Source organism: Patiria miniata, unplaced genomic scaffold, assembly GCF_015706575.1.
Source record: "Patiria miniata isolate m_02_andy unplaced genomic scaffold, ASM1570657v1 HiC_scaffold_7, whole genome shotgun sequence".
Taxonomy (NCBI): domain Eukaryota; kingdom Metazoa; phylum Echinodermata; class Asteroidea; order Valvatida; family Asterinidae; genus Patiria; species Patiria miniata.
In genome coordinates this window covers 41,054,502-41,067,370 of record NW_024037074.1, presented here as the reverse complement: position 1 = coordinate 41,067,370, position 12,869 = coordinate 41,054,502, and the positions used below count along the sequence as shown (strand labels likewise).

The 12,869-nt window shown below is 39.2% G+C and overlaps 1 protein-coding gene across 1 annotated transcript in view; it reads left to right on the top strand.

The window, feature by feature from the left end:
• The window catches only part of LOC119744456 (tight junction-associated protein 1-like), a 60,047-nt gene that overhangs the window by 6,437 nt on the left and 40,741 nt on the right, over window positions 1-12,869 (top strand). Inside the window, exon 2 of the mRNA XM_038220388.1 lies at window positions 4,013-4,079. Within this exon, the coding sequence (XP_038076316.1) occupies window positions 4,038-4,079 (42 nt within the window). The 5' untranslated portion in view covers window positions 4,013-4,037. The remainder of the gene's footprint in view (window positions 1-4,012; window positions 4,080-12,869) is intronic.

The following is a 12,869-nucleotide window of genomic DNA, read 5'->3' as shown; positions in this document are numbered from 1 at the left end:
CAGAACAGGGTAGGTAGGGAAACCGGAAGCAGACTATTATTTTTTTTGGCCTAACCCTCCCATGCAAAGATACATTCTGTGCCAAGAACAAAATGTAGTCCTTTCAGTCAAAATCAAGCAAGTGACTGTTTTCAACAGTTAAGAATTCACAGCCTACAATGTACATAAAGCAGGATTGACTGGTTCTGGCTGTTAATGTAACTTGATTAATACATACATGTAGATATGCTTTGACTATCTTTTAGGGTGATTGACAAGCCAGCTCAGTGCCTACCACTTGCCTGCTTTTGTCTGTTGACTGAATTTGACTAGTCAGAGTGCTTGATTGAAAATATATGATCAGACTGTTGGTGACTAGTCTGGATGTAAAAGGCATGTCTGGGGAAGTGGATGGAATTTTTGACTGTCTCTGACTGTTCAAACAGAAGGTGGGTTAATGTTAATCATTTTCAGGGAAATTGTTCAAACATAGAATTACATGTATGTCAAAAAATTGCATTCCAACCTTGGAATTTGGAGAAAGTTTGTCCAAAATGACTGCAGGATTGTACAGGAAAAGTTGACGTCTGAAGGCAGGGAATTATATTTTTTCCTGCTTTATAACCAGTTCGGTACGTGTACTTCTATAGTGAACATCAAGTGGAACAACAGTCTAGATTTCAAATTCAGGGAGCACAACTTTTCAATCGCTGTGTTGCTCACAATACTGAGAAAGCCAGTATTTGAGCCGCATTGATTGGGTTAATGCGTGCATGTAATTCAATCATGATAACAAGCTCCCTGAGGAGCTAACAGCACGTTGGTGCCATTTTGGATTCAGATAGCTAATTAAAATCGGGCCAGCTCTCATGGTATATCATAAATCATGTTAACACCAGGGTATAGAGAAGCAATCGTAGGCATTACATCCATATTTTTGTACACAGACTCAAAGTCACAATATTACCTGAAATTCTGTAACCCTAACCTTCCCAAATCCTCCAAAATCATCTTTGCAAAATTTTGCAGGATTAAAGCTATGGCAAAAAGGTGCATAGACGCACTGCCGGACCTTGTGTTGTTTATCATGTTTATGCTCAGCGATGCACAAATTTAGGCCTAGATTATACTTTTAATCCTCCCCACTTCTCTAGGATGTCACTGGCTCTGCCTCAACATATTGACAGTGATTGCTGGAGGATTTTGCAGGATTGAGGCAGTGGTCACCCCTCCAAGGACCACATTCAAGAAATAATGGAGGATTTTTCAGGATTGAGGCTGTATGCAATTTTTACATGGAGGCAGTTGGAGGATTTTGCAGGATTGAGGTTGCATCCTAGCAAAAAGGCCTAGGGAGTTAGGGTTATTTTGACAGATAATGTACTTGGACTCTTCGCTTGGCTAGACCAAGGCATTGACACTTAGTCATGTTAGTGAAACCAAAGTACATGAACATGTAACACAAATATTGTGTCAACAACTTTTTTTAAAACGATTCATTCTTGAACGGTATGCATGTATGCATACATCCTTGACACTTACATAAAGTATCGATTGTAAGTTTGAAAAAAAAAATATCCAAAATATGAGTTAGTATTTGACCATGTACATCTACATGTTTGTTGCAATGTGCAAGTGACTCATTCAGCAGTTTTGTGCGGCAGGTGTTTGATTCCGTTTCCAAATCCAAACTAGTCAGACTTCGTCTTCAGAAGGATATTGCATCACTGCCCATCACTTTGATCTCAAACTCGTGACACATTGTTGCTCACAGTAATTGTACTTATTCATTCGAGAATCTCCGTGCTTCACAGTTGGGTCGCAGGAGCGACAGGCTCCTCACCTGTGCGTCAGGTCTTTTAACTTTAATGGGTGATTTTTCCCTTGAATCTTTATATTCGAATCATCCTGAAGTCTGCTTGTGATGAATTTCATGGCGTAAAACTCTGAATACGTTTGTGTGCAGGTTGGTATAATGATTGGATTGTACATGCATGTATACATGTACGTGTACGTGTTCTACATAACCCCTGAGGACCGACACACAAAGGGAGAATAACATTTCTTTCAGTCCTCGGGAGTTGGGTCTTTTGTTGGAAACGGTCCTCTGCAGTAAGTTTGTGTGCTTAGTCTATGGGAGAGTGTTATTTTACAGGGACAAAGGGAAAGACAAAGCATTGTCCTCGAGAGTGTAGTAAAACACGACTACTGGTACATGTGAAAGAATGGGTGTCTACACACATACATGTAGTGGGCAATTCCACGGTTACTCACGTTACATTTTTGATGTACTTTTGAGTTTCCTTGGGCTGTAATTACCTTACTGAAAAGGTTTAATAACTGTTATCCCCATGGTACAATGTAGATCTATAGAGTAGACCTAGACCTACCTAAGCACCAAAGATGACGTCTAGGTCTACTCTATCTACCATGGGGTTAACTTTATTAAACCTTTTCAGTAAGGTAATTACAGCCCAAGGAAAAAAAGTACATCAAAAATGTAACATGAGTAACCGTGCAATTGCCCTATTTGTCTTTTTCACACTGTCCAAAGTATCTGTGTTGCACCCAGGTCCAACATGGAGATTTCGGGAATCCCTTTCACACTAGAATCCAACACAGCTTCTACATGGGCCTGCTTGGGTAAAATCCAACCCTGGGTTGAGAGGCTCTACCCAGGTAGAAAATCCAGAATCTACAGCCGACCTGGGAACTCACTGGTGTACATGTGAGTGTGAACGGTACGCTTTACCTCACCCGTGTTCGGTGGGACCCACTTTCGCCTGCGTTGATTTCAACACGGAGACATGTACTGTCAAAACAACTTTTGTTAATGTTTTACAACTGTGCAAATTTGTACGGACATCGAGAACAGACATTGCAACTCTACTCAACTACGAGACAGCTAGAAATTGTGCTTTGCTCCATTTGGGAATAAGATGGCGACACATGGATCTATGTTTGCTGGGGACAAAGATCTGTAGTTTCATCTGCTGAAATCAATACGTGAAGAATGATGAGACTTGTAGATTATGTGGATCTGTTTGCTAGCCTGCATGGCCACCTGCTGACTGTGGGGGAGAGGGTTGGGGTAGTGGAGGCTCATGGTTTAGTTCACCTGAAACTGCAATGGACATTCTTCCGGCATTAACTACAAATGTACTACTCATTCCAAGTCTATGTATTAAATGACCAAATTCCTGGTTTTAAGTAACTCTGATTGATCAAAGGCTCAGGCCCGTCGCCGAGGAGGGGGGGGGGGCAGACCTGGTGGGGCCAGGCCCCCCTTGGCGAGCAATTGGCCCCCCAACAGCAAAAGCCATACCTGTATTTTTTGTATTTTTTTTATAGTAGTGGGCCCCCCAGTTGGTACTATGGCCCCCCCCCCCCCCCCTAGTTGGTACAATGCCCCCCCCCCCCAATTCTCAGGGCTGACAACGGCGCTGCATAGACTACGCCACTACCACCAGTGCATAACGTTCAATAGGCCCAATTAATACACAACTTTTTTTTGGGATGATTAATTGTTTACTTTTGCTTGACTGTCTTGATTATTTACTTGAATGGCTGATTCATTTTTTCCCCCTAATCCCAATAAATTTTAGCCCCGTCAATTCTTAATTTTTTTTTTCAGCCATGATGTCAATTGGTTAATACAAAAATGCTTTATTCAGAACACATTTGTTCTATGCGGAACCTAGAACTATCTATTTTCCGAATATTTTTCTATATTCTGAATATAACAAATTTGTTATTTTCAGAACATGGTTGTTATTCAGAAAGTAGATGGAAGAGTTTTGTACATATGGAATTTGTGAGTTCTCTGGGCTTGTGAAAAAGAAATACAAATAAGTCTTTTCTGAAAGAAATTAAAAGCCTTCAATTTGACAAAGTGGTTTTCAATTTTAAAAGTTACCAAAATAGCCATCACTGACTGGAATGTTTTGTAATTTGTAACAGAATTTTTATTTCAGTTTGGTAGTGCTAAGAAATTCATGAAAAAAGTCATGTTTCTTTTCTTATCCTTGTACAGGATTTGAAAGCAAGAAGCAAGCACCATGGGCGATAGCGACGGTAACGTGGACCATGACCACTGCACGGTAAGTTGGGCGTGGCCCAAGCTCAACTGTTTGTTATATTATGTGTTTAATGTAGCCTTTGACAGAGTAGGTGTTGCGTTTAATTGTGTGCATGATGTAGGTACATCATGTACTTGTACAATTATATTAGACCAACTCAAGTGAACGGTGTCTTGTAGAAACTGGTGGCATTTGAAATGATATTTCAAATATCAGACTGCTGCCTGACATGCGTGCTAGAGAACCTTGAAGGCAAATCTCCAACTGCTAACAAATCGCCAAACATTTTAACAAGTAAACAAAAATTTACATAAACATTTTCGAAGATTTAATATTAAAAAATCTGAAATTCCCCCAACTCATTGGTGAGTGTGATGTTAAGGAAATTTCTAGATATAACATTCTGCAATGAGTTACTATCCCAAACAAACTACGCTAAAGTCAGCTGTAAGAAATTTTTTTCTGCCTTAAACAATACAATGTTGCATTGTTTATAAGAGCAAAAACAACTTAAACCACTAAATAATTGAGAGTTGGTGGACACCGTGATGTTCTCATGTGTTGCATATGAACGAGGAACTGCGTGTACATGTAAATTTGAAGGTACACGTACAATGTAAGAAGTGCAATTTTTTTTCTTCAAAACAAGCATGGTAGGGATATCTCTTCTTACATCTTACACACGAAATACAATTCTGGTGGGAACCGATTCACAAACAGAATGGGCGCCAGTGATTCATCCAAGGAATATATGAATAAGACAAAATCATTGATCAACAAATCCTGTCGCCCAAGACATAGGAAACAAAACCACTGGAGCTTACTGTCCTCCGGCAGCCAACCAGAAAAGATTGTTTGGCCCAGAACAAAAATCATTGATACACATTAGATTCATTGGTTTGGACTGCATTGGCTTTTGTCTAAAGAGGGAACGAAAGGAAACGGGTGCTGTTTCTTCTGTCTTGAGGCAGTTTCAGAAAAGAAAAAAGACAGTGATTGCCTGCTCTGTTGTTTTTTGGACCTATTTTTGTCCCTTACGTAGACAAGGTTGTTGCACTTCTGATCACAGATGAAAATGTGTGATTTGAATTGGGCTTACAGTGTACAAAAACAAATTTAATGCCACAGTCCACATGTACATGTGTGAAATCTGGGCTGCATGGCTATTGAATATTATTCTTGGATTTTGAGGAGAGAACACAAAATTAAACGGGCGGTAACTTGAGGTTTACCTCAAGGCTTTGCGGTAACTTAAGATTTACCTCAAGGCTTTGCGGTAACTTGAGGTTTACCTCAAGGCTTCGTGGTAAGTTTAGGTTTACCTCAAGGCTTTGTCGTAACTTGAGGTTTACTTCAAGGTTTTGCGGTAACTTGAGGTTTACATGTAATCTGTGTCTTATTGATGAATCAAAAATACTGAGAGATAATGTGCATAATCTCTCAATAAATTGGCTTCAAAAGCCAATTTTTTTGGTACATATGTATCTTTTGTGTTTCATAGCCCATGTGTTTTTGGTTTCATTTATAAGTATTCCGTGATAGCTGATTATGCATTCACAAAAAGAGGAACAAAATAACAATTTCCTCTTTCCCATCAGTTGAAAGAAGAAAAGATTTATGCACATGTGAATGTACGTAGTCATGATTCTAATTCGTTTTCAAGTTCCCAGTCCCCTCATCTGAATGTCCCCACACCTGGAGTGAGATGTGCTTTTCAGCTTGATTGATTCTGCCGTGCACTGACGAGACACCTTGAATTACACAGTAACTCAAGTGTTAAGAGCAACATCGGAAAATTTATGCTCAAATCTTAGCTTGGCCATGACAAAGTACATGTGTACATGAAGGTTTATAGGGATTTACATTTAAGCCGGAGTGTACATGTTTTGTACATGTATGTACATTGTACATTGTAAGTGTACATGTACATGTAATAAATCAGGCATGTCGTAACTTTTCCTCGGTTCGCTGATTTCCGCGTTTTTTCTTACTTTTCACGAATGCCATTTACAAATTGAAAAATACTGTGCATTGAAGTCCTTTGTGGTTTGGAGTTTCCTCTTTTTAAATTTTTTTTTTGGAAATTCCCAGTTGCATGCCTTATAAATGTCTTGAAGAACAAGAAGATAATTTGATTAAATAATAATTAAATTTAAAGATGCTCTTTCTGTTTAAATGTAGGCTAAATTGATTAAAGTTCTATTCCCAAAGAAATACTAATTTCAAGGTTATTTGATAAAATACCAGTGTATACTTTCATGTATTTGTTTATTATCGTTTTGAATTTTCATTATGTGCACCAGTTCCATTAGTACTACTAAACAAGGGTCGGATGCTAGATTATGTTTATAACATGTCTTAAGCCTACAGGCTACAAGTAATGAATGTACGGAGAGTTCAGAGGAGGACAGTCTTGTGACTAATTATAGTGAGGCCCCTGCGGCCAGGACAGCCGACTGAATTCAGGGCACTGCGAGACGGTGAACATGGGGCCAGGCCTGTACGAGTTGTTTTCTTGAGGATATGGTTCGAGGGGAATTTAGGTAACACCTTATGTAAGCATGAGGAGCGACTAGCTCGGGATTCCAGCGGTCTGGGGCCCGATGTTATCAAAACGCCGGTGACAAGGGAAAGCCTTCCATCTTCAGGGACACGTGCCCGTGGTGCCGCTGTCCTCGTTTCCTTCCCTAATCCATCGCAGCCTTATGTAGATACCCAGCGGGAGTTGGCAATCTTGGGAAAATAAAGAACTCTGGCAGGAGAGTTTTGTTAGCCTAGCCCCGAAGAAATGGATCTGTTGGGAGGGAATCCAAACAGAGGTGTGATGCTTGCATACTTGCGACAACATGTTTAGACCTATTTGCGCTGATACCGTGGTGAGGTACATGTATACGATACACGTACAGTACCGGGTACGTACGCACACATTGAGAGGTGTTGAAGGGAAGTTTCAGAGCGCAATGGTGTGTATGTGGAAGGGGGAGGGGTGGGGGTCAGTTTGGAGAGGGAGTCAGTAGACAGGAATCATTAATCCATACATATCTTTTCTTTTTGGGGGGATTCTCTGTATTTTTCTCTTGCAGTTTGTCTAGAAGTAGTTTGTCTGGTACAGGTACAGAGCTGTGGCTGCATGCTGCCCTATAGCCGATAGCGTATCTATCTCAAATGTTGACTACAGGATCAGGCTTCCCGATATAAGATGATGCCTAAATACATACATAGCGCTTTATACCCAAGTCCAGGCATGGAACTTTTCCTCAGATCAGTTGATTTCCTTGTTTTTTCATTTCACAATTATGCAATTAATTAAAATTGAAAAACACTGTATAAAGTCTTACAAGTAAAGCTTGGAATTTCTTCGTTTTTGTTACTTCCCAGTTGCATACCTGAGAGTCTCAAAGCACATCACAGATTTATTCCCCCTATTCATCAGGTCACGAGACAAGACCAGTTAGTCATTTATACTCTCGGGTAGAGATATGCAACTGTAGTAAAGTGTCTTGCCTAAGAACACAAGCACCATGTTCCCCTGTCTAAGTCCTAACCCACGTACCAATACACAGGAGTCCAACGCTGTAGCCATATGAGGCTGCATCTGTATTATTGGCTGTGGCTTACATTTACACACATGGCTATGGAAGTGGTTGAAGCCACGCCCAAACTGAGTTACTGTTGATAGAAGCCAAGTGAGTTGGAGAAGGCTCCATGATCCTGATTTTGGACTAGAGTTTGGCTCAATACATGAATGGGTCCGTTTTCTGCTGCAGGATTATGCCGATCCAATTATACAAGTCCAATGTGTGATATCTTTCTATTTGGTTCCAGGCTAAAAGGCCTAGTTTACAACAAATAAGCAAATTGACGCTGCCGTTTCAAAAATGGCCTTCATGTACCTGATGTACACATACATAAGACACGTTTGTGTACTTAGATCTCACCTCGGTATACGTGTTTATTTGCCCATGGATTCCCATGAAATTGACCTTGTATTGGATTTTCATATTGGAGGGGAAAAAAGATGAGAGTCCTTGCTCGGAGAGTAGGCAAGAACACCCTGGCAACACCACGTCAAACCGGTCTGGATCACTGATGGATATTGACCCAGGCCGGCCAATCAATAAACCCCCCTGCTTTGCGCTTTTTCCAAACCCTGCTCAGTTTTAGAGCGCTGGCTGCCACTTAGAATTGATGCGCAGGGGCGCTGCGATGTGTCTGTCGAGATGTTATGCGTTGGGCAGCGTTAATATGCGTTCCCTCACGCCGTCAAGGAAACATTATTCTAAGCGAGGCAGAATGAACTGATCCTGGAGATAAGGATTATCGAGGGAAGGGGATAACGAAAAAAAGATGTGTGTGGTTGTGCATAGACATTGGATTTTCATGAGCAGTTTTTCTTGCCACGAAGTGGTTTTTTTGTACGTCAAGGTATTGAAAATCTTTAGGCAGACACTGTAGTCGAAAATGCCATTTGTGGGCAGTCCGTTTTGCCACGCTCTAGTGCATGTACGTGTACATGTATACTCACGCTTTCATGAAGGTCTTTCCTTCCCTACATACTGAGCATGCATGTGTAGATTGCACTCACAAAAATGTCTTTCAACATTTTAGGTTTAAAATTGCATTCCGGAGCTCTTGAACAAATTAGATTTTTTTTCTATTCATAATTTTCAACTTGTATGTTGTATTTAAACAATTTTTTTGGACGTCTGTATTTTTTTGTTCTGGGCGAAAACAAACCTACTTTGTGAGTAGAATGGCTCCTGGTACTTGTATGTACATTATTGATACTGATTGTTGGATGGGAACCAGCCGACCTCGCGAAGTATTGTCTAGCAGCCAATTATTCAAAATTGTAAATTAATAATACAATAAATAACCATGGGGTGATGTTTTTTTGTCGACGTCTCATTCAAAAGTGATCTATTTTTCGAGATGAAAATCTAAAAATTGCATGGGGAATACAACTTCAAAACAATTTGTTTTGACTATAGTTTAAATAAAGGTGCCTGGGACAATGTGTTTCCCTCAGGATATTGAAACAAATTAACAGCACTAATTGAAACGCCATGCATGCTTTCATGCTTCATAAATTGATATTCCCTGAACCAATACAGTTGGAGAACCAGTTCTCTGTGTGCACAGAATATTGTAAACTCCTGGACTTCTGCTTATCTTCAGTTTCAATGTGGTTTTGATGACATTGTATTTGGGTTTCTGTTTTAGCGTAACAGCTGTGGTTGTACAACCATCCTCAACAGCATAATCACATTTAGATGTAAAGCATGTTTGGCATGGCCACTGACCTGGGAAAGTTTGACCCAATTTACATGTAACTGTGCTACAAAGAAGGTGAATTTCTGCTATTCAAGGAAGAAACCTCCATCTTTTTCACAAATACCGTCCAAAGCATGCAATTTCAGAGCCAGAAGTTGCTAACTATTAAATAGAAATTTCAATGTGGATAAATGTTTCCACGTTTTGGAAGTGAGATTTGTACATGTACAAACTACTTCACTTCACAATTGTCAAGCTACTGTGTAGTTTGCACTTGTACATGTTAACAATAATAATAATAATCGGCATTTAAACTGAATCACAGTGCTTACAGTATTATTATTACCCCGATCATTGGGCCAATTAAACATTCCAAATACTATCTCAGCTCCCTGGGGAGTATACAGCTCGATGTTGTAACTGAAGAAGCTGATCAGGCCACAAAGTAGACCATATTATCATGTTGCGCCCATTTTGATTTTTTCCCATTCAAATCAACGTAACCAAAGCGAGGCTGGAAGAAAAAATAGTATGGTTCCTTTTTGCACAAAAAACATCATTCAGTTACTGTTATTGGATACAGGGAACATGACTAAAATGGTGGCAGCATGATTAAAGTATGGGCAGGGGTTTATAAATCGGTCTGAACCATACATGTGTACATTACTTTGTAACATTTATGTAATGGAGCATGTGACGACAGAGAAATTACCTGGAGTTCCCTGGGGCAGTGACTTGTAGTCTGTGAATGATGGACTTGACTCTTAGTCAATTTGACAGTGATGATAGATGGAGTGGACTCTCAAGCTAATACAATACGGCCAAAATTCCTTTTGGGCAACTCTAGGGTGTCGGACATAGAGTTTGGACAATTCAACAGTGTGCATAATAAAAGTTATATTTTTACTCTGATAAAACGTATCAGTTAATTACTACAGTGATTTAAACAGAAATTGTTCAGCCATCTTTTTATTCATCAAATCTTCAATTTTAAGTCGTATTTGAAAAACCAGATGTATAAATGGCAAAAGATTTGAACCTGTGACAATTTAATCTTTAGTCTTTAGCACTTTGTTTATTTAGTACAAATAGTCGTGATACAAATTAGTACAGTGTGTAAGTAAATTCCGCTAATCCAAAGTACCGGTACATGTAGATTAATTGTCTTTTTGGTCGTGTGTGTCTACCGCACACACTAGAGAGTTCTAGCCGTGATGCTGGCAATATCACAGCGATTTATTGATAAAATGACAATACCCCTATGGTACGCTCGGTACCTTTGGGATGTAATTTGGTCTCTCCAGGAAGAGATGGGCTACCCTCCTCCCCTATTGTCCGGACATCCCAACAGCAGGTGGCCGGAGGAAATTGAGAATCAAGGAAAGACGCGGCCGTGTGGGTGAATTCTATTTTTTGCCTCAGACTGCGGGCGTTTTCTCCAGATTGCCGTGATTATTTACGTGTCTCTGTAATTGGCCCTCCTGCTGGAGGCTAAAATTGAAGCAAGGAGCCTGGAATGGGACTTGTAAATTACACCTGAAGAAGAAGGTTCACGTCTTAAGAATTTCTCTCCTGTAATTTGAATTCATTTAACCCCTGGTACGAACTTGTATACGATATAGATCTACATGTACATGTATTTCTTTGTAATGTGTATGAGATACATACATTAATCCCAAAATGTGGTGTCTTTAAAGTTCATACCCGTGCTCTTCAAAACAATTTTTTTTTTCTCCTCATAAATTTTTGATTTGTATGTTTTGTTTTTAACGGAAAAAAACTACAGTATTCCGATTTCCAGCATTCTGCAACCCTCTGCAAAGGGCTTTCGGCTTTCATTTTGTGCACAATTCAAACCGCCCTGCGAGAGCTGTATTATTGTCTGGCATCCAATAATTCAAATTTTATGAAATAAAAATTCAATTTAGCTAAACGTTTGTGGATTTTATCGTTCGATGGCTCATTCAAAAGTGAATCACTTTTATATTGCTAGAAATACAGTTGTTGAAAAAAAACCAGTCTATTTTTCGAGGTGAAGCTCGGAAAAAGGGGGGGAATGCATTTTTAACCAATTTCTTATTTTTGTTTTATTGCGGATAGTGATTGGAGTGAAATGAAGGATCCATGGCCCAATTCATTGGTTTGTTTGTGTCACTGGAAATGCATTCCACATGATTTGTTATGTTTTTCACAATGCTGTGCGCATTTTTACACAAACATTTACAATGGCCATGGAGCAGGTGGAACATGTGAAATAATTAATCCTAACCGCAAACATTGTTAATTTGCAAGTCGATCAGAAGGTAATCCCCACTCACACAAAAGGGATTATAGATTTAGCCTGAGGTTTATTTTTAGATTTCCTGAATTTCCATTTTTTTACCTATGACTCACCTGACTATTTATTTTTAAAAAAAAGTTTGATTTTTAACTTACACTTTGATTTTTGGGGTGGATTGATCGACGCGTTAGGTGGTTACGGTTTTCCTAATTGTGACCTGTTCTGTCAAAAGCAGACGCTTCTGAGCAGAGGTTGTAATTGAGGTAGGGCCAAAAAAACGCTGTGGGGTGATTTTTTTTATTTTTTAATTTTTGCATATTTGTAATCTTGAACATGTCTTAAATATACTATAAAAGTTTGAAACCCTAATTTGAACTCTAAATATAGTATTTTTGATGATTTTTTAAAGGTATATCAGTTAAAGAAATGTCACTTGAAACAGGTCTTAAAATAGACCTCAAACTTAAAGTTTAACTGTCATTCATTTGTCATTTTCTCCGTTTTCTACTTTTCGATCGATGAACTTCAAAATAGCATAAGTTTGCCCAGGAATGACCGGTTTCAAAAATTAAACCACCTATTAACAGGAAAATGTACATATTTTAACAATCAGTGACAATATGCAAAAATCTCATTTTGACCTCATGCCCAGAAAAGTCTGATTTTGACAGAACAGGTAAAAAATAGGGATATGACCATTACATTTACAATATAATATTCATTGAAACCTGACTCTGTCGATGTTCCTTTGATAATGAAATTTGATGACAGTGTTTACTAGCACTTTAAATGAGATGGGAGAAAAGCAAAATAACATCAGTAAAACATAGAAAAAGGAATAATTATTGGAGACCTATTGAACCAAAGTGCATGTACATGTAATTCACCTCATTTGTCATTCAGAGTGCAAGTTCTTTCACATGGACACTTCCACCTGCACATATCGATATTAACCCTAACCCCTTGAGCGCTTTTACTAGAAAGTATCCTGAATCCACCAAAATCCACCAATTGTGTCATGCGAAAAAAGTTGGTGTCCTGAGTCCATCAGAATCCACCAATGAGTCCATCAGAATCCACCAGTGTAGTACATTTATCTCGCACACACCAAACATGTAGCCAAGAAGTTAAACTGTTGAGATCCTGAATCCATCAAAGTCTCCCAACTGTGCTCAATGTGGAGGTATCCTGAATCCATCAAAGTCTCTCAACTGCTCAATGTGGAGGTATCCTGAATCCATCAAAATCCTGCAGTC